Source organism: Neophocaena asiaeorientalis, unplaced genomic scaffold (assembly GCF_003031525.2).
Source record: "Neophocaena asiaeorientalis asiaeorientalis breed wild unplaced genomic scaffold, Neophocaena_asiaeorientalis_V1.1 scaffold134, whole genome shotgun sequence".
In the NCBI taxonomy this organism is placed as follows: Eukaryota; Metazoa; Chordata; class Mammalia; order Artiodactyla; family Phocoenidae; genus Neophocaena; species Neophocaena asiaeorientalis.
In genome coordinates, this window is record NW_020185339.1 from 4,765,879 (window position 1) to 4,791,874 (window position 25,996).

At 33.4% G+C, this 25,996-nt stretch overlaps 1 protein-coding gene across 5 annotated transcripts in view; it reads left to right on the plus strand.

Moving 5' to 3' along the window:
- Positions 1-25,996, plus strand: part of PPP1R12A (protein phosphatase 1 regulatory subunit 12A) — a 148,959-nt gene that overhangs the window by 94,221 nt on the left and 28,742 nt on the right. The window contains exons 8-17 of one of the 5 annotated variants that reach the window (XM_024737127.1): positions 36-193; positions 5,399-5,523; positions 12,884-13,099; positions 14,361-14,455; positions 15,307-15,411; positions 16,330-16,497; positions 16,895-17,071; positions 23,421-23,511; positions 24,932-25,132; positions 25,375-25,543. In XM_024737127.1, coding sequence (XP_024592895.1) covers positions 36-193; positions 5,399-5,523; positions 12,884-13,099; positions 14,361-14,455; positions 15,307-15,411; positions 16,330-16,497; positions 16,895-17,071; positions 23,421-23,511; positions 24,932-25,132; positions 25,375-25,543 — 1,505 coding nt within the window. The remainder of the gene's footprint in view (positions 1-35; positions 194-5,398; positions 5,524-12,883; positions 13,100-14,360; positions 14,456-15,306; positions 15,412-16,329; positions 16,498-16,894; positions 17,072-23,420; positions 23,512-24,931; positions 25,133-25,374; positions 25,544-25,996) is intronic. The other 4 variants (XM_024737128.1, XM_024737130.1, XM_024737129.1 and 1 more) reach the window with 4 other exon arrangements.

The window sequence follows — 25,996 nt, forward strand, 5'->3', positions numbered from 1 at the left end:
TTTATAATTATTTCAAGGCTTTTTTCCTTTCACAGCAAAGAGACATTGATTATTGAGCCTGAGAAAAACGCATCCCGTATTGAATCTCTGGAACAAGAAAAGGTTGATGATGAAGAAGAAGGAAAAAAAGATGAATCTAGTTGCTCTAGTGAAGAAGATGAGGAAGACGACTCAGAATCAGAAGCTGAAACAGGTAAAATTTGAAGGATAAAGGGATTTTCAGTGAATTTTGATGAAGTCTAAAGTAAGATGAGGTCAGGCTTTAATTTTGAAACTTTTCAGACTGACATGCTACTTGTTAAGATACCTCCGAAGCCAGTAAATTGCCTTTCAGGGAGTGTTAGAAATTTAAGTATAGCTGTGATTTTATTGTTCTCTGCTTACCTGGAGGCAGGTAATTGATCACCTCTGCATTTTACTGACCTATATTTTTAGGTTTGAAGAAAATGAAGCGGCTTCTAAGATTCTCTTTGGATGGTGCAGATAGGGTTAGATGGGTTCCCAGCAGCTCAAGAATGCTCCTGCTGCTTTCTGAGACCTGAAAGTACAGGAAGCTGGCTGCAACAGCATCCCAAATATTTCCTCAGTAATACTAAAGTTTTAGAAAGCTGGGGCGGAGTCAAGATTTTTTCCTGTAGAGGTGTGGGGAAATTTACTTTGTTTTGAGCAATTTTAAAGATGCAGAAAAGTATAATATAATAAACATTCATATTCCAACTACCAAAACTTAACAGCTGTTGACATTTAGCTGTATTTGCTTATAATTTTTCTTTTAATAAAATTAAAACATTACCATTGTCTTCTTTAACCATCAACCCTAATCTACTTCTCTTTCCTTTCTTTCCCAAATCACTATCATGAGTTTTTTTCTGAATCTTCTAGTCTATTTTTATACTCTTATCTTATATTCAGAAGTAATATATAGTAATTATAAGGTTGTTTTGTGTTTTTATTATTCCCTAGGAGTTGTTATGCAACTTGCATTTTTTATTTGAAAGTTGTATTTTTTAGGTTTGTTTGTATCTATCTATGTCTTTACGTATGTAACTTATCCTTTTAGTTGCTGTATAGTATTCATTAAATACATTAATTTCCCTTTTGATAAAAATTTACCTTGTTCCCAATGTTGTGTTATAAATAATGCTGCAGCAATCATTTTATAATTGCCTCCCTGTGTATATGTGCAAGAGGTTCTCTAATAGATACACTTAAACATTGGACTATTGAATCATATTTTCACTTTTCATAGATGCTGCCAAATTGCTTTACTATTTACATTCTTTCCCTTTTTATAACAATTAACAATTTACGTTCTTTCCCTTTTTATTATCAAGGATAGGTTTTCTGCTTTTTTTTCCCTCTGGGTCACATGTTTTTATAGATTTTGTTTACTGAATTGCTTTTATTCTGTATCGGCTAATCACTCAGACTTCTGAAGAGGGACTTCCCTGGTGGTCCAGTGGTTGGGACTTTGCCTTCCACTGCAAGGGGTGCGGGTTCAATCCATGGTTGGGGAGCTAGGATCCCACATGCCTCACAGCCAAAAAAAACCCAAAACATAAAACAGAAGCAATATTGTAACAAATGCAATGAAGACTTTAAAAATGGTCCACATCAAAAAAATCTTAAGAAAAACAAAACCAAAAAAAAAACCTTCTGAGAGCATAAGATTCCAGGATTGCTATCTTTGAGTTGTATAACCTGGCATTTTGGCATTTTAACGTATTTATCAGAAAAGGTATTTCATTTTCATTAAGGTTTTTATCAATGAAAAAACTGTCATCATTATCAGGACCAGTTTGGTAATCATTAGTAAACACAAATGGAGCCCTAGAATCTCTTGGACTCCCATATTTCCTCTAGACACAACAGCAACAGTTTTGAATCAGGTTTTTTACTCACTCAATAAAATATTTTTTCTAAGAAAATGTGAGAAGCTAAAGTTTACTAAATAAACATGTCAAGGAACGTACTAATAATTCTGTTTTCCATTAAAAACAAGATATTGCTAAATGGGCACAGGCTAGCTTTGTTGCCAGGTGATGTGTTATGGATTCCTTTATTTTCTTGAAGCTTACTAATGCTACAAGTAAATTATTTTTTGGAAATACACAAAGAATTTTTGAAATTTATAAATGACTAGATTCTAGTCACTTAGGGATTTAATTTTTTATTTATTGCTGTGACATTGCTGATCAAGTGAGTCAGCATATCTTTTGCCTTGATGACACAGTAATATAGGTAAAATTGGCAGTAGAACAACAGGTAGTCATTGAATATTATAATTTATTTGTATAACATGCTAATTAAAATATTTCTAACTATAAAAACAAATTATATGAGAATCAGCATGTACAGTGTTCAAGAACATGGACTGATGCATGCATGTAACTGTAGATGTGGGTAAGTTATTTAATCTCTGATTTCTCTGTAAAATCAGGGTAATAATACCTGCTTTACATGGATATTATATAACAATCAATTGCTTTGTAATGAATGTTAATTTTCATGTAATAATTGTATAAAATTAAAGTCTACTAATTTAAATAAGATTAATGTACATGCTTACCTAATAACATTCAGTTAAATTTGTTCAGTTCATTTGAAAGATGAAATGATATCATTGAAATTTAAATTGACTCAGATACTTTTGCAAGTATTTAAAGTTATTTTTATGTAGTTAATCTCCTCTCTGTGAGACATGCCTTGGCCCCCAGTCTCTAGTAAAATATATCATTACAAATTAAACTATATGCACATGTGCACATGAAAGCCAGGACCAGCACCCTCTCCTAGCTCATGTAGTAGAATTCAAGAACTGGAAGTCCAGATATCTCACAGAGATTCCTGAGATTCTTCTACCTATGTTTTCTTAATTTGTCCCTTCTATACAGTTCACTGTTCAGTATTAGGCACCAGGGAGCTATTTAAAACAGAAAAAGACTTCAGATTTAGGCCAGTCTTGCCACTAACTAGCAAGTCTCCTGACCTTTGGTTGAAATTTCCTTGCTTGTAGAATGAGAAGTATTGGACTAGGCTATCTGGATAGTTCTTTAAACTGTTCTATAAGTATGAATAGAATTAATTACCATCAAATTGTATTGTATTAATTTCCCAATTTGGACTTTAAGCATACCAATCTCTTCTCAGTGCGCTAACTTTAAATGTTCCTCTGAAGCATTGTACTTGATAATTTTGTTCTTCCTGTTGCTAGTAGCCAGTTGTGCCAGGAAAATTTAACTCTATCTCAAGAATTAATCCATGTAAATGCTGTGTGGTTCCTTCTCTCTCACTCTTTTAATATCAACAAGGCTTTATCATACTTTATTTGGCAAGCTTGAGAAAGCAGCCATTTCCCTGTAGAGGTATAGCTTGATCTGACAATTTCTAAGCTGTTTCTTTTTTCTTTTTGTAAGGTTATTTCCTTGGGAAACTGTTTTATGTTAAATAACTATTTTGCTGAATTTTCTTTCATAAAATATTTTCCAAACCATATTTTAATCAGTTTCTTATAAATCAGATTGAAAATAGGAACTCAACCAAAAGTTTAATTTCCTTCCAAATGATATATAAATTTTTCAGAGGTAGTTGAAGGAATGAGAATAGGGATGCATAGTTTTGCTTTTAGGTTTTTTCTTTTTTTTCTCTAGGACGTGAAGTTTTTATTCTTCATTGAAATCAAATGGATAGAAAGGGCTTCAGTAACACTGATAATGTTTACTTAAGTTAGATGGTGAACACCTGAGGTTTGTTTAATTATTATTCTTTAACCAAACATAAATGTTTGCATACGTGCATATACATTCTTCGATGTATAGATTTCAATAATATAAAAAAATTTTACACCTGGAGAAAATAGGGGGAGAAGGAGAAAATAAAATGAAAAAAACACATGTTGAGCTTTAGTTTATTACTTATTTCTCCTACTAGACTGTAAGCTTTATGCAGTTAAGATATTTTGTCTTTTCATTGACTGATATATATCCCCAGTGCCTAGGACAGTACTTGAGGTATCAGACACTTAATAAATATTTGTTGAATTACTCTCTCCGGTTGGATGGATTGTTTTCCAGGAGGATGGTCTAATTAGAGTATACATGATTTGTACTTAACTGTGCTGAATAGGCTTAGCTTCTATTGAATGAAAAGAGGGATTTAACAACAAGAAAAACGTTTATTAGACTGAGTTTCGCTCATTCAGTTTATTTGAAAAGCTGTGGTTATAGTGATTTTTAAATATGCCAGTTTGGCCTTGTCTTTTGATGCAGTTTAAGATTATGCTTTTCACCCTATTAACATCTTACAGATGTTTTCTTAGTCACAAATAGGACTCAATGAATCATTGCAAATTCAGAATTATTAGTGGGAAGTTTGTATTTGCCCTAAAGATAAGGATTTGTTAATGTTGTCTGCTTACTCATAATGGTAATTTATGGTGGAAGATTCTTTGCACAACTGACCTAAAGAAGGGAGAGAGGTAGTATAATGAAAATGAGTATCTCATAGGGCTTTAAAAGCAGTATACTTCTTCACAAAAGTATCGAAAGATACCTGTCCTATCCCATTTTGAAACTAAAGGACTATTTTAAAACTGGATAAAATGACTTTTGACCATTTGAAAAGTGAACTTTTCTAGCCCATTTATAAATTACAGTTAATTTAAAGGTTTAAATTTATATGTGACTTTTGCTAAAGGCCAGTTTATGTGTTCAAATACAGTCTTTGAATTTTTGCTAGCATCATATTGATTTTTTCCTAATATTTCAAAAATCTTTTTCTAAGTGATCAATTACTAGTTGGAAATTGTCTTGATACATTGTGAGAAGAGATTTAACCTAATTTAGCTGATATTGTGCCCATTTAACTCTAGACTTTTGGGGGGTGAGAAGGAATGCTCTTTGTGACATTTAAGCATACTGTTTGACAGGAATATAAGTCATTATCGACAAAGAGCACTTTTAGATTTCCTAGAATAAAGAAGAGCTATGTTTTAGATAAGCAATGTAAGTTGTTTATTCATTGGAAAACTGCATAGCTCTTGCATTTTTGAAGTTACGTTGTATTCGTATATTCAAGTTTTAAATATTAATTTAAAACTTAAAATTTTCCATAGTGTTAAAAGTACACAAGTCATATAGTCATATTTTATTTGTGCTTTTTATTCTTAAAAGTCTGGTTGTGTGTCGTGTTCTTATTTAAGTCTCATACCTACTGAGACATTTCTAGAAACTCCTTGAAAATGTCACTTGTTAAAAGGGATAATAGTGGGAAAAGACTGAGTTAACAAAACCTTAAGCAAAAATACAGTATAAAATGCTGTTTTCAATACCATTGAAACTGAATTCATCTAGAATCATGACTCTTAGTGTTCTTTTTTTTCCTTTTCCTTTCCCTAAAGATAAGACAAAATCCATGGCTTCTGTAACTAATGCCAATACTTCTAGTACTCAAGCAGCTCCTGTAGCTGTTACAACACCTACTGTGTCATCTGGTCAGGCAACACCTACATCACCTATTAAAAAGGTAAGCCAAAATTGTGTTTGTTAAAAATAAATGTATTCTGTGTAAGTACCATTTGAGCTAAAGCATTAAGACAGTTCTAAGTTTATTTAAGGTTTTAGAATAAGAATGTCTTTTTCTTTATTTCCTCTGAATCTATTATGTTCTTCTTCTCAAGTACTTTTTGCAGTTGATCATTAACAAAAATATCAGGTTGGCCAAAAAGTTTGTTCGGTTTTCACCAAGAACTTTATTGAGCAACATATTCATTAACCAAACGAACTTTTTGGCCAACCCAGTAAATAGCAGAAAGATAAAATTTTTCATATGAAAAACTACTGATCATGGTAGTTTTTTATTTTCATTGAACTTTTGAGAAGCATGGGGTTTGTATCCTTTATTTCTGTTGAGTAAAGGTGCATTTTGGTAATTTCACATGTGTATAAGTTAAGCACGAAAAGTACTACCACAAGTTACTGAGAGAACTGGAATCTAGATTTTCTAATTCATTTACAAAGCACCAGGTATGTCAGAACAAACCAGAGGTCAACTGCTGACCCCACCTCGTTAGTTTTTGTGACCTTGAGCAAGTGACTATCTTCCTTATCTGTTCCTCCTAAAAAGGACAAAACAAAAATAATAACAAAGAGAAAATAGGTTAACATTGTTAAGCGGTAATTGAGAGAGCTTGGCTAGTGACTGAGTGCTCCCAAATTGTTAGTTTCATTTATTCCTCTTCCTTATTTTGTTCTCCATTTATTCTTCATCCTTACTCTCTTGTTGATCTGTTAAAGACTTTTCTTTTCCCTGCTGTTTCAGAACCTATACTTCTTTTAACTCTAATTAAAGATTAAGGGTTTTCTGTGGGGTTTTTTTAACCTACTGGTCTCTTTTTAAAGGCTTCTCCCCACCCTTACCTAACTTCTAGGAGTAAACTCATTTCCCTCTCTGTGTAACACACACATGCACGCATGCACACACGTAGACATATTCACACTCACATACTTTTTTTTTTTTTCCTGGAGCCGTTTAAGAATTGACTGCTCAGGGCTTTCCTGGTGGCGCAGTGGTTGAGAGTCCGCCTGCCGATGCAGGGGACACGGGTTCGTGCCCTGGTCCGGGAGGATCCCACATGCCACGGAGCGGCTGGGCCCGTGAGCCATGGCCACTGAGCCTGTGCGTCCGGAGCCTGTGCTCTGCAATGGGAGAGGCCACAACACTGAGAGGCCCGCGTACCGCAAAAAAAAAAAAAAAAAAAAATTGACTGCTCTCACTGTAACACTTTATTCCTAATACTTGAGTACGTACCTCTTAAGTACAAAGGCATTAATCCTTCATTCCCTCACGGAAATCATCATACTTAGAAAATTTAACATTGATATAATACCATTATTTACGTTCACTAATATACAGACCATACTCAAAATTTTCCCAGTTGTCCTCCTAGTAACATGTTTCTAGCTGTTTGATTTTTCAAATTAAGGGTCCACTCAGGGATTATACATTGTGTTTACCTATTAAGTCTCTGCCTTTGGACTTCTTGTTTTGTTGCTTATCTGACGTTATTTGGTTTGCATGGGTTTGAGGACTGATTTTAAATCCCCACAGTGTTTCTACCATATTGTCAGTTTTGCTAATCTTTGGATTTGGCTCCAAGTGGTCAAAATTTGAACCTTTTAAAATCATAAACTAGAGAATTCTTTAAAAATCCATACTGTTATTAATAATCCTCCTCTAAAACTCTTCCAAAGGAAAGCAGTAGTATGAATTCTTAGTGGTAGAAATATATGAATTTCACTGGTACAATTTGAATATCAGAAGACTCTGTGACTGAATTATCTTATTACCTGCTGTATTCTAGAACTGAGGGTTTCTTGAATTCAATTAGAACCCATTCTCAAATGGTCATAATTTCATATGCTTTAAAATGAAATTCTCCAGAATTTCTGGAGAATTTCTGGCCTTTTCAAGGCCAGAAGCAGTCATCTGAAAAATTTTCAAGATAGTTATCATGCCATAACTGGTGTCACCATGAGCTGCTTTAACTAAAGATTTATTAATTCTAGAACCCCTTTATACTTCTTCAGTGAATACTAAACTTTAGCTCTTTTGATTATCTGTTAGAACTGTAGATTTATCAAGTTCCCAAAAGCCCCATCCCCCCTGGAATAGCTGGCCAAGAAACCGGCTGTCAGTCTTTTGAGTATTTAACTAAGCAATCTCTTTCCTACTGTAGTCAAATAATTACAGTAGGGTTCTTATGATCAATTATATTTTTCTCAAGCATAACCCTAGATTTATGGCAGTTTACTTCTCAGTTTATGCCAACTGCCCTCACTGAAAGCAAATACTTAATAGCTCTATTAGATTAGTGGGCCAGTAATTTATTTGCTATAAAAGTTCTTATTCAGAATTACTTTGATTCTGTAATTAAATTGATCTAATGACAACTGTTTCTCTAATTTGCATATTTAGAAACTCCATTTTATTCTCCATTTAAAGATTACATTGTTTCAGTCTTTGTTCTTAGAGTTTTATGGGCAAATTTTATTCAAAGTAATAAAGTCATGGTGTACAAAAAAATGAAGTATTTTTAAGTTTTATCAGTATTATATGACTTTTAAAGCCTGTTACCATGGTACCAGTGCCAGTGGTACTGTATTTACTTTAATTTAGCATTTTAGTGTTTTTTTTTTTCATTTGTTTCAAGATTTTCCTTGCAACTTACAGACCTAACAGAAATTTCCTTGGATGAATTCTTAATTTGTAAATGCATCGTAAAAGATTTTGTAATTAATTAAGAGTTCTGTCTATTTTTAGGTTGCCACTTACTACTCTGATTCTATTATCTAGACAAGTTATCTTAAGTTCTCTAGCTTCCTCCAGCAGTACATAAACTATGTATATAAATACATACACACACACACACACACACACTCTCTCTCTCTCTCTCTCTCTCTCTAACATTCGTGGCAAGGAATAGATCACGAAACTGGAAGCTCTAAAACAGTATTAAATATCACTTATATTCTATAATAACTCATGATAACTACAGAGAAACATAGGTATATTCACTTTAAATGATCTTCTCTTAAGTTGTTAACTTGTCAGCTAAAATTATAGAACTATTTCTGTAGCAGTGAGATCAGGCCTATGATTTATGGATATATTATCTATAAAACCATTAGTTTGATCTTATGATTTATTTTAACTAAAAATAGTAAGTTTATCACATTATTTAACTTACAGTAAGTTAAATAATATACATTTTATATTAAATTTTTATCTAACAATAAGTTTATTGTTAGTTAAAGTTTCAACTAACATTAAGTTTAACTAACAATGTTTATATATAACTCTCTAGTCAAAATAAATATTGTTGGGATCTCTGAAAAAGATTACCTACTCTGCTGTATACACATATATTCCAATAAGCATAAACTATATTTTCTTTGCTAGATGGTAAAAATTCAGTTTTCTTGGAATTACATGTTCTTGCTAATTGAACCTACATCATAATAAAATTCAGTAAAAGACTACTATGTGCTGTGGGTATATGAAATATACCGGTAAAAGTGTATAATTGTAGAATGATAGTTTTTAAATGGAAGAAATCATTTTTAATTTGAGGTAATGGAGTTAGAACATTTGAGATAGATCTTGAAGAATGAGGTAGTATTTCAACTAACAGAGAGGAGAGTTTGTACAGTCTGTTGAAAAAGAGAGAAGAGAAACAGTGTGATCAAAAGTAGGGATAGGGCTTCCCGGTGGCGCAGTGGTTGAGAGTCCGCCTGCCAATGCAGGGGACACGAGTTTGTGCCCTGGTCCGGGAGGATCCCACATGCCGCGGAGCGGCTGGGCCGGTGAGCCATTGCTGCTGAGCCTGCGCGTCTGGAGCCTGTGCTCCACACGGGAGAGGCCACAACAGTGAGAGACCTGCGTATCGCAAAAAAAAAAAAAAAGTAGGGATAATGTGGAGTGTTGCAGGAAAAATGAGTTGTCTAGTTTGATTGATTTATAGGATATATATACGAAGTAAAGCAGGAAAAGTAGAGCCAAATTGGAATGTTTTCATTACTATGGTAACATTTTCATAATTTGATAGATAGTAGAGGATCATAGATGTTTGAACAAGGCCATGAGAGAATTTTAGAATGTTATTCTGGCAGCAACATACAGGTGTATTTGAAGGTAAGAGACTGACTGAGAGAAGGTTTATTAGAAAGTCATTGAAGTTGCCTAGCATGATAAGAATATAAACCAGAGAAGTGGCAGTGGACTTATAAAGGAGAGGAGATTTAGAGACTTGGCACTTAACTTGTAGATGGAGGAAGATGACAGAGAAGAAGTCTAACATGACTGCGAAGTTTCAAATTTAGGGAGTTGGGACTTCCCCAGTGTCCAGTGGTTAAGACTTCGTGCTTTCAGCACAGGGGGCATAGGTTCGATCCCTGGTCAGGGAACTAAGATCCCACATGCCACACAGAGCGGGCAAAAAAAAAAGAAATTTAGGGGATTGAAGAGATTTTTGGTGCCAGTAACAGAAATAGGGAACTGAGGAAGAGTTGGTTTGGAAAGAAAGGTGTTTGACTTTAAACATGTTGAGTTTCAGGTTCCAATTTTAGTTACATATAGTCCATTCTACAGGTAAATAGAAATTCAGGACTAGGAATTTAGGAGTCAGATTGAGCTGGAGAATAACAAATTTGAGAATAAGCTGAATACAATTAATATTTAGCCTCAGGATATAAGAAGACCCTACTCCCAACATTCAGAAGAAAGTATAAAGAGAAGATAGGAGATACAAGAACAGACTCTTGGAGTGCTTATGTTACAGGGCTATGACAAGGATAGTTGCTACCAACAACAACAAAAAGACCAGGAAAGGGGTAATCAGAGAGTAGGAAAGTCAAAATAGTGTCCTGGTTATAAAAACCAAAAGAAGAATTTCAGAGACTAGGTATACTTGAGTTTTTCAGAGAGGTTTATTTATATACCAAAAATTGAAAGATGCTTTTAAACACATAAACCAGTATTTAAATCCATGTGAGGTGGAGAGGAGGTATATCAGTCGTAACAGTGCAACAAAATTTCAAACTTGATAATATTGCCTCATTTTTCTCAACTCTAAAATATTGGATAATAGTAAAATGCTATTTCATTGGGTGATTGTAGGATTAAATGAGATAACCCATATTAAGCACTTAGGTTAGGGCCTCACACAAGTAAACATTTGTTAAATGTTAGCTTCTGTTGTAACACTCAGCAAATATTATTTGCTATATGATGATTTTATCATGGAGGAATAACATTTGTTTCCAGTTTGGGGAAAGTTCTGGGGTAGGGAGGGATTGGCAAACCATGGTCTGTGGGCCAAAGGTGGCCCACTACCCGTTTTTTGTACAGCCTGCAAGTTAGAATGGTTTTAATACTTTTAAATGGTCGGCAGAGGCAGGGGAGGATGAAAAGAAAAAGAATATTTTGTGACACAAATTCAAATTTCATTGCCCCTAAATAAAGTTTTATGTGACACAGCCACATTCATTCATTTGTGTACTACCTATGGCTGGGTTTGTGCTACAGCAGCATAGATGAGTAGTTACAGCAGAGACTCTATAGTCTACAAAGCCTAAAGTTTACAGTCTGGCCCTTTATAGAAGGAAAAGTTTGCCAACCTCTGTTCTCGAGTACCATGACTTTAAACTCTGAAATCAGTAAGGAATCATCTCAATGCCTATCATATTATGTAAAATATTACAGCTTCCTGGACTTTTTCAGTCAATGGAGACCTTAGTGTTTTACTGATTTTTTTTCACAGTGCCATTTGGCCAAAAAAAAATACCTCTTCGTTTCATTTATTAAGTAGTTAGGTACAAATAAGTTAATAATGGCAATTTGTGCAGTGTCCGACAGATGTCACTGTACTTCTCTCAAAACTTTAAAATATCCCACAGCACCCCTGTGATTTTGTTCTTGCGCCCTGGAATGCCTCAGTGTGCATTTTGGGAACTGAAAAATGCTTGTATATCTTGAGTCTCTTTGCAACCTTATTGTTAGGAATTAATTATTGGAATTATTAGAGGTATCTTGTAGCAGTTTTGTCTAGGAATTAGCCCTCCAACATTATGGGTGCTTTAACAAGCTCTATTAAACTGCTGTTATGGCAAACCTTGGTAATAGGTGTGAAAGAAAGATTGTTTTGTTTTGTTTTTTAATCTATATCCTATGCTTGTAGTAACTAGATAGTTGCTCTATTTACCATCTATATTTAACTGTGGTTGAATATTTAAACTCTGTAAGTGAAGTTAATGAGGTGAACTAGTTACAGACAACAGACATTTCATTTTAGGTTAGTTGGAAAGCCCTGAAAATGAAATAAATATTTGTACAAAAACAGTTTTTAGTTGAAATGTTTAATGTTTAGTGGAAAAATCAAACAGTAAATTTAAGGCTATGATATTTAAAATATTAATGAATTAAATATTATAATTAGAAATATACTGATGATTACTTTTTTGTTGTTGATTACTTTTTTGTTGATGATGATGGATTAAAATTTTTTTAACCCAAGTACAAAATGAATAAAAACAAAATTCAAGGGCAGTAGTTTTTTCACTTCATACTATAATACTATCAGCTCTATGTGGCTTTAACTGCCTTGGAAGTTTCTGTATTAGATTCTTTCAGATTCTCTCATGCTAAAACTGGAACTTGTTCCCAGTGACTTTTAAAGATTGGATAATTACCCAGTTGTTGGGTTTTAATTTATTATAAAATTCTTTTAAAAAGAGAAAAGTCTGTTTTGCTCATAACTTCCTTTTCTGTTTTCATGCTTTCAATCTTTATCTCTTTACCTGTCTTATTTTAATTGGCTTTAGTATGATTTCATTGCTCCTATCATGCCTGTGGTGGAATCAGTAGATCCTGCATCATGGAGGCAGGGCTTGCGCAAAACTGGCATTGTTCTTGTGCCCAGTAAAGGTGAAAAATCTATGGTGAGGCATTTCGATGTGCAAGGATTTATATTAGGTTACAACATAACAAGTTTAATATGAATATTGGTTTCAAAGATGCATGGTTTTAAGTCATTATGGTGTGCTCATTTCTGTTCTCTGTATTTGCATCATAATTTTTCTGTGTGATACAAAGTGTGGAGTGTGTGTTCTTAAATCTAACATCTGGAAAGGTAGTATTTCCTTCTTCAGTTTTAGATCTTTACATTTTTTACTAAGACATTAACCTGCTTAGTAAAAGTGTTTCTCCTGAAACTATTAACTATAATTTTAAACATATTATCTGTAAACTTCTCATTTTCAGTTTAAGGACTGATCAGTATTGTATAATTTTTCTCCTTTTCCTTAAAAATAAAATAAAATAAAAACAGTTTCCAACTTCAGCTACAAAAATTTCTCCCAAAGAAGAAGAGAGAAAAGATGAGTCTCCTGCATCTTGGAGGTTAGGACTTAGAAAGACTGGTAGTTATGGCGCACTTGCAGAAATCACAGCATCTAAAGAGGCTCAGAAAGAAAAAGACACTGCAGGTGTTATGCGTTCAGCTTCAAGTCCCAGACTTTCCTCCTCTTTGGATAATAAAGAAAAGGTAATCTGTTTCACAATTTGGTTTCTATAAAAACTATGATAATTTGTTTTCCTGGAATCAGATGTGTTGGATTTTCTACTATGTATCATTAGATCTATGTATCAACTTAATTCACCTGACTTAATGAGTTACATGATAATACAAATGTACCTACCTTACGCAGATATCTATATGGGATATAATTATTGGGAAGATCAGATGTATTTGCCCAAAACATAAATTAAGAGACTATACTCAATTAAAGGAATCCTTTATTCTGTTTGAGAATTTACAATAAAACGTATCAAGGAGCAAGCTAATTTTATTTATTAAGAAGGGTTTTGAAAGTTTAGGAACACATTTTTCTAGAATGTGCTTATACTCATAAGTTAAATTTATCCAATATATGCAATTTCTTTACCTACTTTTTCATCTGATACATCACAGCTTTGTCCTAGTGAGCAATTTTAATAACTATATTTTGAAAGGCAGTATTAACTTGCATTAAATAGAATGCACCACAGTTCATTCAGTGCTATCTTGTATAATTGGATTATTTATTTTCTATTGCATTTTTAGTGCTTGGACATTTTTTTCCTTACAGTTTTCTTGCTCTATACAGGAGTGTTTACATGTATCAGAAATTCAGAAATGAATTTCTCATTAAGTAATTTTAATGTTTTTTATTTTGTATAAATTTATTTTCCAGTTGTTTTCCAAGTACTTGATGCCAGTATAATGAGAATGTAACAGATGTCATTGTCACTACACTCTCAGCCAGATTTGGTTAAATATAATTTAAATAACCTTTTGTTTTGTATATTTTAATGTTATATTTTTAAAACATAGTATATCAAGGTAGTAAATAGCTTGTATAATGTAAGTAATTGAGACTTATCAGTGAACTGTATTTGAGACCTTATTTCTCTGAAAGAAGTAAAGATATTTTATCTTATAATACTACATTACAGTAAATGTTAGAAGTTTCAGAAAAAGTCATTAAAATGTAGAGGAATTTTTCTTATGTTAAAAAAGAGCTAATTCTAGATTAAAGAAGAGGGAAAAGAAAATTAATTTGAACAGGCTGTCTTTTAGTGTTTATAGTACTTGAATATTGATAGACATCAATTTTGGAGTTTAGCTAGGAATTACGGAAATATTATAAAATAAACTATGATGGCTGTGTAATTATACATTGTTGAATACTCTTTACCTAATACTTTTAGCAGCACTTATAGTCATCACAGATTTATTTTCACTCTTTTTTCTCCCTGTTGTGTAGGAGAAAGATAGTAAAGGAACTAGGCTTGCGTATGTTGCACCTACAATACCAAGACGACTAGCCAGTACATCTGACATTGAAGAGAAAGAAAACAGGTGGATTCATTATGATTTGTTTTATCTTTTTAACTATAAAATCTTTACTATCTAGCATAAGAGTTAAAACATGAGCATTGTTGTAATTATGTGGGATATGGATTTCAGGAAGAGATGGAGGGTATTCCTAATAGGAAGAACACCAAGTACATGGACTTGAGGAGGTGCAGGCTTGGTATGTTCATGAAATAGCCAAAAAAATGAAGGCATTATGGTTATAACGGAGTGAGGGGGCAGTGGTGGCAGATGAGGTCACAGACTAGTATATGCTTTCTAAATATTTGGAACATAATAGAAAAGGAGAAAGAAGAAGGGAGAAAAAGCCCTTACTTGATCACTGTCAACATTTTAATTTGTTTCTTCCTACTTTTCAGCACATATAGAGTATGAGAATTTTTAATATAATTGTAATCATGTTATAATATTCAATTTTGTGTCTTGACTTTTTCTTTCACTTAAGATCTCGTAATGTCTTATATGTTAGTATGTATTTTCAATAAGCATTGTTCTTCATTAGTACATAGTGTTCCATAGAGTAGATTTGCTGAGGTTAAAGTAGCCATTTCCCCTCCCCAAACTATGGACATTTAAATTATCTAATGTTTTTGTCATCATAAATAAAACTTCTGCAAACATTTAAATTTCCCCCCCTATAGTTAGGATTATACCTTTGGGATAGAATCTTAGAACTGGAATCTTAGTGAATTACTTTCATTTCTTAATAAGTATTCCAGACTGTTTTTCTAAGGGATTTTACTAGTTTCTGCTTCTACAGATGTTTATTAAAATACAGCTTCTTTAACCCTATTTTAAAATTATCTACCAGAATCTGAAAGATATTTTTTTCACAGAGATTCTTCAAGTTTGCGAACAAGTAGTTCATATACAAGAAGAAAATGGGAAGATGATCTCAGAAAGAATAGCTCAATTAATGAAGGATCAGCTTATCATAAAAGGTAATAATATAATTCTTAAGTAACTTTTGTGTATTCTTTTATCAAAATATGAGCCAGTTTGGAGCTCTCAATTTAATATAACATTAAAAATGTGCCTTTATTAAATATATCTTTTGTTGTTTAAATAAAACTTCATTTAAAGACACAGAATATATATTTAAAGATGGGTGAAAATTTGCTCCTACTTATGCCTTCCTATTATATTATATATTTTTAAATTAAATTTGATATGCTAAGAAGTATCTTTTAGATTATAGCATATTAAAAAAGGAACTCTGTATGTAATTATATATAAGTCAATTATATAATTGACTAGAGCAGTTGAAATAGATTAATTAATTGATCTCATGTGGTGACCTGGAAAGTTTCTACCTGTGTTAGAACTCAGAGCAATGGAAATGCCTTGAATTGGAATGTTGGTAATATCATATTGGAGAGGGGGTGGAAAATCTATGTGTTATTTTCTCTGCTAAAAGCAACCAAAAAAAGACTAAAAGATCAACAAATATAATATAGGCATGGGTCACCCCTAGGGATGTGACCCATTGCCAAAACAATTTCTTAGAAAATGCTTAAGTCTTAACTTTCCCCAAGTAAAACCAAACCAAAGTGTTTTTCCAGACCCAACCTGGCGTGACCATATGACCTGGAACAGTTCCAGAAATGTAAACTATCAGATCATCTTTGAATCTTGTTGGTGGGTGGGGGATGCAGTAAAATGATACACTACCAAATTAGGGAAGTCATCTAGACTCTAGCAAGTTGTAGATGCAACTCTTGGTGCTGGAGCCGGTGGCGTATTTAGGAACACAGTCTTTTAGATTTTTTCCTAGCCTTGTGAATCTGTATAATGTATAGGCATTGACTATAGAATACACATACAAACACATTCTATATAGATATGACTCTTTCCTTTAGTTGCTCCTTTGGTAGAAGACAAGATGATTTGATTAGTTCTAGTGTTCCAAGCACCACATCAACACCAACAGTTACCTCTGCAGCTGGGCTTCAGAAAAGCCTGCTTTCCAGCACAAGCACTACTACAAAGATTACAACGGGTTCTTCCTCAGCAGGCACACAAAGCAGGTGAGTCACAGATACATTTTGTGTTCAGGCCTACTGTGTGCTTATGTATGTGCATGCATTTTTGTTTAGAAGATTGTGGGGCTCTGGATTTTTTCATTGACCTTGTTAAAATGATTTACAAACAAAAATTGGTTCCAAAAAGAGGCAATTATGCATGTCTGGGGAAAAAATATTAAGTTCCTAACTTATGAACTTTCCTTGCATTAAGCTGCTTAAAGTGTAAATTTCTCTTTGACAGCTCTGGGTGAACTTTTTGGTTCATAGATGAAAGATGTCTCACCTTATGTTTTAAAAAAATCCATCCCTGTAGTCACATGTTTTCAGCTGCTAGAAAGTGCTTTCCTTGTTTAGCTGTTTTCCTTTTCTCTTTTTTGTGTTGCTGCTTATGATGCTATAGTACCTCAAATCGTTTGTGGGCTGAGGATAGTACTGAAAAAGAAAAGGACAGTGTTCCTACGGCAGTGACCATTCCTGTTGCTCCAACTGTTGTAAATGCTGCAGCCTCTACCACAACCCTGACTACAACTACTGCTGGCACTGTCTCCTCCACTTCAGAGGTCAGGGAGAGACGCAGGTGTGTAAAGGTCCTAATAGGACTACTGATATATCTTGCCCAATGATGAAAGTTGTTTGTTTTGCTTGTTTTTTTAATCTTGGGAAGTTGGTGACTATCTCTTCAGTAGGTTAATACATGAGATAACCTAGATCAGCTCAGAACTATGTAAATTGATACAATTAGCAATTATTCGCCTTTAGGCTTGGTAACCCACCTCTGACAGAATTAATGTTCTTGTTTAAAGGCACTGAGCCAGATAGTTGTCTTCATACTTAGCCATCTTAGTTTTAATGGTTTATTTAATTCAAAACATTTTTGTGATGAAGATCTAAGCGCATACTCTAAACACATATTAAACAACTCATACTCATGGAAAACTAGATGTAACATGACAAAAACAGGTTTTTTATTCTTATTGTTTCCCCCTTCCACCTCATTATTAAGAAGTTTGATGCATGTTTAGCGATTTTTGTTGTTATTTTTGAGAATTTCATTTTAAAATTCTTTTGGTGAAGAATGGCTTCTTATGCATATGTGTAAGCCAAATAATTTTAAGTATGTTAACTACATTCACTTAGTTTTAATTCTGGTACATAGAAGGCACTTGTTAATTAAATTTTTTAAAGGGTCTGTGAATTTGTTTTATGTGCTTAAAACATTTTTATGAGCATTGCTCACTTCTTCCTGTTGCAGCCAATTGGTATGGAATCATAGATGTGGAAAGGAATTTACCTATTATCTTTTATGATATCCTTTACAGAAGGAAACTGAGTTCCAGAGATATTAAGTGACTTTTCCACTTTTATGTGGTTAGTAAGTATGAGAGCTAAGGCTAGGCCCAATATTACAGGAGAATCAGTCCAGGGTTCTGTCTGCTATATCATGCATAGTCCCTAGCTTTGAATTTGGTTTTCCCTCTTGAGAAAGAACATCTTAGGAAACTAAACGTAACCTCTTTAAATATTTTATTCTTGAAAAATTAGCTACATAGCTGATATTTTCCTTAACTAAAATACCAACCAGATTAATTTGGTTTTATTTCTAGCACATAGTATTCATATACAGTCTTATACATCTTTTGTCTCTGATGCCTAGCAAAGTGCGTGGCCTGTTGTAAGTAGTAGCATCCTTATTGTAATATTCGTGGTGAATATATGAAAAGTAACAAAATGTTAAATGTTTTGAAAACTTTTTTAATTAAAAAAATGTTTTCTTTCCTATCATTACATCTTTAGTTTCTGTCAATATATTTATGCTTCATTTCTATTTTTATGGTGAAATTTAATGATACTTCTCTAACAGCACTACAAGCAGTTAGCATTTTGTGATTTTTGAATACCAGTATAGGTCATATCATATTTTAATTATTCTTGTTTTTCTCTTAAATTTAGTCAGTTTTAGGTTTTTGAGGTGTTTTCAATGAGACCACATAGCCTACAGAAATTAGAGTTTCATAGGCACTCATCATTCTCTTGTAGTGAAAATGAATTTGAGGGCTTTGGTTTTTTGGGAGGTGGGGAGCTGAAGGGGAAAAGGTTCAGGAGGTCTTGGTTTTTTACTCCTTGCTGTGCCTTAATCCTAAGGTAAGAGTTCTCTGTGGGTTAGAATTTATTCTTCTGTAAAATGAGGTATTTAATTTATATAGTTTTTAACTTCTAGAATCCTTTCTATCTAGCATTCCATACTTGAAAAAAGGTTTTCCAATGACAAAGCCAGTGAATGTCTCCCCAAAATCATCAGTTGTTTCAGAACAAGCAAATTATGATTAACCTCAGATTTCTTTATTTTTTATATTGTTGGAAAGTATTGAGTTTCATCTTTTAGAATAAATCCTGGAAGACTTTAAGATTGAGAATTAAATATTTGGTGATATTGTTAGGACAGAGAAGGTTCTCATATCATAAGAAATAAAATATGTCTATTGACATTTTTCCGGGTCTACATTACAGAAATTTTGTCTCACTTGCTTCAGTGATGTGTGCAATAATATTAATGTTTGTGTTTTGTTTCATGTCAAATAATTGTTTGCAATTTTGGCCTCGTCTGTCTTTTTTTTTTTTTTTTTTTTTTGGTTGGCCACGCTGCTTGGCTTGTGGGATCTTAGTTCCCCAACCAGGGATTGAACCAGGGCCTTCAGCAGTGAAGGCACAGATCCTAACCACTAGACTGCCAGGGAATTCCCCTGTTTGTCTTTTTAATTAAATTTCATTAATGGTTTCAAAATGTATATAGTTGAAAATTTGCCCCCAAATGTATGTATGGTGATTTAAGAATATACTGTGGCTGAAAAAGATACTAATACATTTATGCCATTTTTAGGTACCCTTACATATGTACTTTTAGATATTATGTAAAGTTACTGTGTACACTATTAAATTCCACATTATTGTTGAATTTTCCTGTTTTTATTGATCAGGTTTGGATGAAAATTTTCTGTTTTTATAAAGATTTCCAATTGATTAATTGGAGGGAGGAGGCATTGGGGAGCAGGGAGGAGAAGCTAGCTTTAAATAGATGGAGCATGGTGAGGTTCCCTGGTGGCCTAGAGGTTAAGATTCCGGGCTCTCACTGCCATGGCCTGGCTTCAATCCCTGATCAGGGAACAGATCCAGCAAGCCTCGCGGGGTGGCAGAATATCTAGATAGATAGATAGATAGATAGATAGGTAGGTAGGTGGAGCAAGATGGCAAATTCTTTCATTATTTAGGCATTTCTAATTCTCTATAGTCTTTTCAAACTGCAAAACAGTACCTTACTAATAACTTCTTATTTGTAGTATGAGTTCACATGGTTCGGTACAACTGCTCTTTTCTACCATTTTCCCTTGGCTCAGCCAGCTCCCATTTGACTACTTTATTTTTTCCCTCTGGAAGGAAAAATGCTGAATGAGAAGCAAGGGCTGGTATTCAGTTTTTTAGAGATGTACTTTGGTTGACTAACCAAAAAATAAATATTATAAATAAATATAAATATTTCAACCAATAAATGTCAGGGAAATAATATATAGAATAATTGCTCTTACTGAGGGAAAAAACCTTAATTTAAGAATAACCTTTGGATTGTTCAGAAAATAGTGGGCAATCTAAGACTAGTAAGTAAAATTATATACCCTATACAGTTACACGAAAGAGATCAGTGTGACAGTATGATATAGTAATGCAATTTGGTATGTTCTGCCATCTTTTTGATGATCACCTCTTTGGAATTAAACACATATTAAAAATATGAATTATTTGTTTTCTCTACATCCTGTTCTTAGAGATCTGCTCTGTATAGACACCTCAAGGAGGAGAAAGGAACTGAATTTCAGATGGGGACTATCAAATATATTTCCTATATTACAAATCGATAGGTTAGGTTTTTATGCTAATTTGGAGCAAATGTTTGTATGGAAATTTTAAATGAACAGATTTTACAAGTCTTTCAGCTAGTAATTTTTATGCCCCTAACCTGCATATGTTAAACCAGATATGATAAATAGATTTATTAACTTTCATGGCAGCTTGAAAGTATTGAAAAACAATCTAGGCTTCTTGGGAGAGAGTGTGATGGTTGATAGTGCTATTTGCCATGGGGTAAAGGGGCATAGTGACAATGCAGTTGTTTTAAACTATATATGAAAACTTTGTACATAGTGGAAATAAGAATTCAGTCTTTCATGTCCATTTGTACTTTCAGAGCAGCTCATGAAATGCTGAAGTGATACATGCAGCTGTCTAGGCTGCTATAAACTTTTGTTAAACTAGATTTGCTATCACATTTAGGTTTCTTCTCTTTCTGTTATTTTTTTTTCCTCATCTGGTGGAAGTCCAAAAGGCAGTAAATTGCATAGGACCAGTAGATGCATAAATAAGTGTTAAATGAATGGATGAAAAAAATAGCCATTTTACAGGCTAATATTTCACAGAGAACTTTTACACGTTTAAAAATGTACCACAAAAGAAAAAAAAAACTTTTTCCTGCTTAAATGGTCTTGGAAAATGCTGAGTTAAGCACAGTTAAACAGGTTTCTTCCCTTAGTCCTTTTCAGACCCTTTAATATGTTGTTATTTTCCTGGAGAAGGTTAGAATGTATAGTATTTTCCACATTTATATAATCAACTTCTACAACAAACAATACAAAAATCGTATTCCAGAGTTAATGTTTCTTAAACTCTAATAACAAATTTATTGGTTATCCTCTTTCTTGTCCCAGAAAAATCACTGGAGTTGTAATAAAAATGAGAAAGTATCTGTTACAGCTGAATAAAAACCTTAAAACTCAAGAAAATTGATATATAGACAATAGAAATAATAAAACAATGGGAGAAAAAGGAATATCAAGCTTTTGAGCATCATAGAATGGAGAGAGGGCAGGTATCCTACCAGTTGTATTCATCTCTGGGTTTGTGTGTTGGTACAGATGAAGCCATACAGAATTTCAACTAGAAAGTTAAACTACGGAAATGGTGATAAGCAAAATGTTTTATTTAGTGACTTCTCCCTTGCCTTTCACTTTTAGGGAGACAAATTTTTTTTAATTAAAAAAATTAAAATTTTATTTTATGAACTTAAGTCAGTACTAGTTTTTAATAGAATCAAAATTTGGTAGAATAGAGCTCTTCAATGAAATGCTTCAATTTCGAAATGCTTCAATTTGATGAGCTGTGCCTATTGGTGAGATAAATGTAGTGCTATTATGATAGCAAAAAGACATAATCATTCAGGATATTCTAGAAACCTAGAGGTAAAAAGTGATAGAAAACATACGGATAAAGAGAAAAAAAACATATTATCCTTATGATATAGTGCCATAAGTTATTCAACCGAATAGAGAACACAAGTGATATTTTCTCAAAGCAGGTGATAAAAACAAGTCAGAATATAGAAGTGATGGGATTTTCATCTAAGTTTGCTGGATGTCTCATTCAAGTAAAAACACCCTCTTGAGAATTTCTTGACTTACCTTGCTTTACAGTTTATCTGTGATTAGAGTAGAAGCAAGAAGAACCAGTCCTCTAGAACTAACTTTAACCAATAAGTAGTAGTTAATTGATGAAATTGAGGCAACCAGGATCTTGGGTGAGAAATGACTATGTCATCTTAGGGTTAGTTATCCAAGGAGACAAATCCTAGGAATAATGAATCTTGTATTCTAGTTTTAGAGAGACAGATTCCAAAAAATTCAAGACTTTGGAGGGAAAGACACATTCCTATGTATCAAAAAGAATGAGAGTTCTCTAAAAAGAATTCTGAAGGAACTGTGAATAACTGTAAGGTGTTTGAAGATGTGTTATACTCTCTGAACTTAGAGCTTTAAAGGACACAGAAGAAATAAAACATAAGGCATAAAACAAAGAATAAATTCTAAAGTTTGTTATGAATATGTGAATAGCGTCAGGGAGGTTAAAGAGCAGAATGAATTACAAATTGAGAAGAACACTAAAGTTAACATGAGAGTTTTTAAAAAATAGCATTTGGGGATAGGGGTATGATGATAGGTTATTGATAAACTTAATGAACAACAGAAAATAGAGATACTCAAGTTCAGAATGTTCTCTGAGAAATGTGAGCTAGATGGTAGTAGTATAACTAGATAAACTGTTAACTATTGAACTTCCCGAATAATATTGTTCATTAGAGGGAAGTTTTCTTATGTTGCAGGGCTCTGTCTTGTCTTTGCTTGTTCAACCCTTTAATTCATTATTTACCTCTTGACATAGATTGCATGCTTTTGAAGTTGTGCATACCGTGTGACAGGATGGAACATAGGCTTAGAGTTATAGTATAAAATCTAGTGAACATAAATGCCAAATCCTCTTCTCTGTATCAGAAAATCAGTGACCCAAGAATAAGATGCTGATTTTAAAGCAGTTCGTATATAAAAACACTTGAATTTTTAGAGAACTTAAAGTATGAACAAGAGTGCGATGTCTGCCAAAAACATTATTAGTAAATGCACAATGACAAGAATGCAGGGAGTGCTGCTTCCTCACTAGTCATCCCATATCCTAAATATTACATTCAGTCCTTTACCATAAGAAGACATTGACAGTCTATAGTTTAGCCTTGTAACTTCACATATCATCTAGGATGGTGTTGTAGAAAATCAAGAAAGGAGCTAAGAGGAATGATGTTACATGGTTTAAAAAAAAACCAAAACTGTGGTTAGGAAGAACTTTAAAAATATGTTAATATGAGTAGTTCCAATCTAAAAAACTATCAAATTGCATTGTTGAATTTCAGAGTGGGTTTAACCATTTTCTGAGGACTCTTTCTTAAAATCCATTAAAATGCTAAACTTAAATGTTTCACTTACACACATTCATGTATAATTATATTCACAAGTATTGCATCTCCAAGTGACAATTTTTATTTATTACTGTAGATCATACCTCACTCCTGTTAGAGATGAAGAGTCTGAATCCCAAAGAAAAGCAAGATCTAGACAAGCAAGACAGTCTAGAAGATCAACACAGGTATATTTAATGTGTAAAATATATAAAAGTTCAAAATAAATTATCTTTCCCTTTTTCACATTTCTGTGAAAATACTGATGTCACTATATAATATGAGTAAATCTTAAAAGATAAAAGTTGCCTTAGTAATCCTACCGTAGCCTTTTTATGTGGCTATACTGTTAATGTTACATTTCATCTAAGTAGCATATGCCTTTATATCTCTTTAAGTATTTATTTTTCTATTCCTAATATAGTGTCTGGCTCAGGATATTTGATCAGTGTTAAAATTAATCATATATGATGTCGCATAATTATTAAAGAATTCTATGCGTATTTGGAAGGTATGGGAAATAGGTCTTTTATATTAGGTATATCAAAAAGCTGATATACAAGTATGAGAAAAATGTCACTCAAGCTAGTTATCATCTTCTTACCCACTTGCCATTCTCTCTCCTATATCTCTCGTGTCTTCCCTTTCCTACAGTTGAGGGGCTCCAAAGTCCAGATTCAACTGTTTATTTATTTTATTTATTTTTTCGGCTACCTCGGGTCTTAGTTGCAACACGCAGGATCTTCATTGAGGCATGTGGGATCTTTTCGGTGAGGCACATGGGCTCTTCGTTGCAGCGTGTGGGCTTCTCTCTAGTTGTGGTGTGCGGGTTTTCTCTCTCTAGTTATGGCGCGTGAGCTCCAGGGCATATGGGCTCTGTAGTTGTGGCGCACAGGCTCCAGAGTGCATGGGCTCAATAGTTTGCAGCACGTGGGCTCTCTTGTTGAGGCACGCGAGCTCGGTAGTTGTGGCACACGGGCTTAGTTGCCCCGCGGTATGTGGGATCTTATTTCCCCGACCAGGGATCAGACCCACATGCCCAGCATTGGACGACGGATTCTTTACCACTGGACCACCAGAGAAGTCCCTAGATTCAAGTGTTTAATCCTTGCCATTACTTAACATATTTTTTCTATCTTCGTGCCTTAGCTTCTTGAAATCCAACCTATTCTTTTCAAGACTTAACCTTCAAAAATTACTTCTTTACTGAAATCTTCTCTGTGTGCATATACATATATAGAAACATAAATATATATAAATTTAATATATAAATAATGCATATATTGGCTTTTCCTTCTTTCTCTGAACTTCTTGGGAATATTTATATTCATATGGTCAGTTCCTGTGCTATTCTGTTAATTTCTTGAATACAGAGACAATTTCTTGCACACATTTTATTTCTTTCCCAGTACCTATTATTGTGCTTGCTCATGATGATTCTTCATAGAATGAATGTGACTAGAAATTCTGTTTCAATTTGCAAACCAATTCCAAACATGCATATTTGACTTTTAATACATTCGTATTTAATATATCTACTTATAAAATATTCCTTTGAAATGAGCCTTAATGCCTCTCATAATTAAATTTATCTTTTTTTGTGTGCAGGGGGTGACATTGACTGATCTTCAGGAAGCTGAGAAAACGATAGGAAGGAGTCGTTCTACCCGAACCAGAGAACAAGAAAATGAAGAAAAAGAAAAAGAGGAAAAAGAAAAACAGGATAAAGAGAAGCAAGAAGAAAAGAAGGAGTCAGAAACATCTAGAGAAGATGAATATAAACAAAAGTACTCCAGAACATATGATGAGGTAATAGTATACCAACAACAGCACTAGGTCAGGTAGCATGGATAGTTCTTGTGATTCTCAAAATGCAAGAGATTTATTTACTAACAAACCATATACCAAATATTCATAAGGATTTTAACTGGAAATCTAAATTATTTTGACATGATTAGAACGTTACTTTTCCTTTGAAATGAATTTAAGTGTCTTATATGTTTTTATCTATGTTTATATTTCAAATGGTTGTTAATTTTAATATTTCACAGACTTATCAACGCTACAGACCAGTATCAACTTCAAGTTCAACCACTCCATCCTCTTCACTTTCTACCATGAGCAGTTCACTCTATGCTTCAAGTCAACTAAACAGGCCAAATAGTCTTGTAGGTATAACTTCTGCTTACTCCAGAGGATTAACAAAGGAAAATGAAAGAGGTAAGAAGACCAGATTTGGAAAACACTTTGTTTCCTTCAGATGAATTCTTTGACTTGGTTTTTCCTAGTAGTTTAACAGAAGAGTAACAACATCCTAAACTGGGACTCATTCTACCTAACCAGAAACAACATGATGGTTGAGAATGAGAAAAGTAGAAAATAAAAACAGAAAATAATGTGGTCTGGCATTGATATGTATATCTTTATTGCCTTCAAAAATCTTTATGTCCATCAACATAGAAAAGTTAGTATAGAAAAACTGGTGGGGTGATTATTTCTAGGAGCAGTTTATTGATTATTTCTATTAATGTTTCAAGTCATTTCTTGCATATTATGTAGATATCTTTTAACTGTTTTCTGTGAAATTGTTTTAAACAAAAATCATTTAACATATGTAATGTCTTTGCCAAAAAAACTTATTTTTATGCTTATTTCTTGAGAAATAGATTTCTT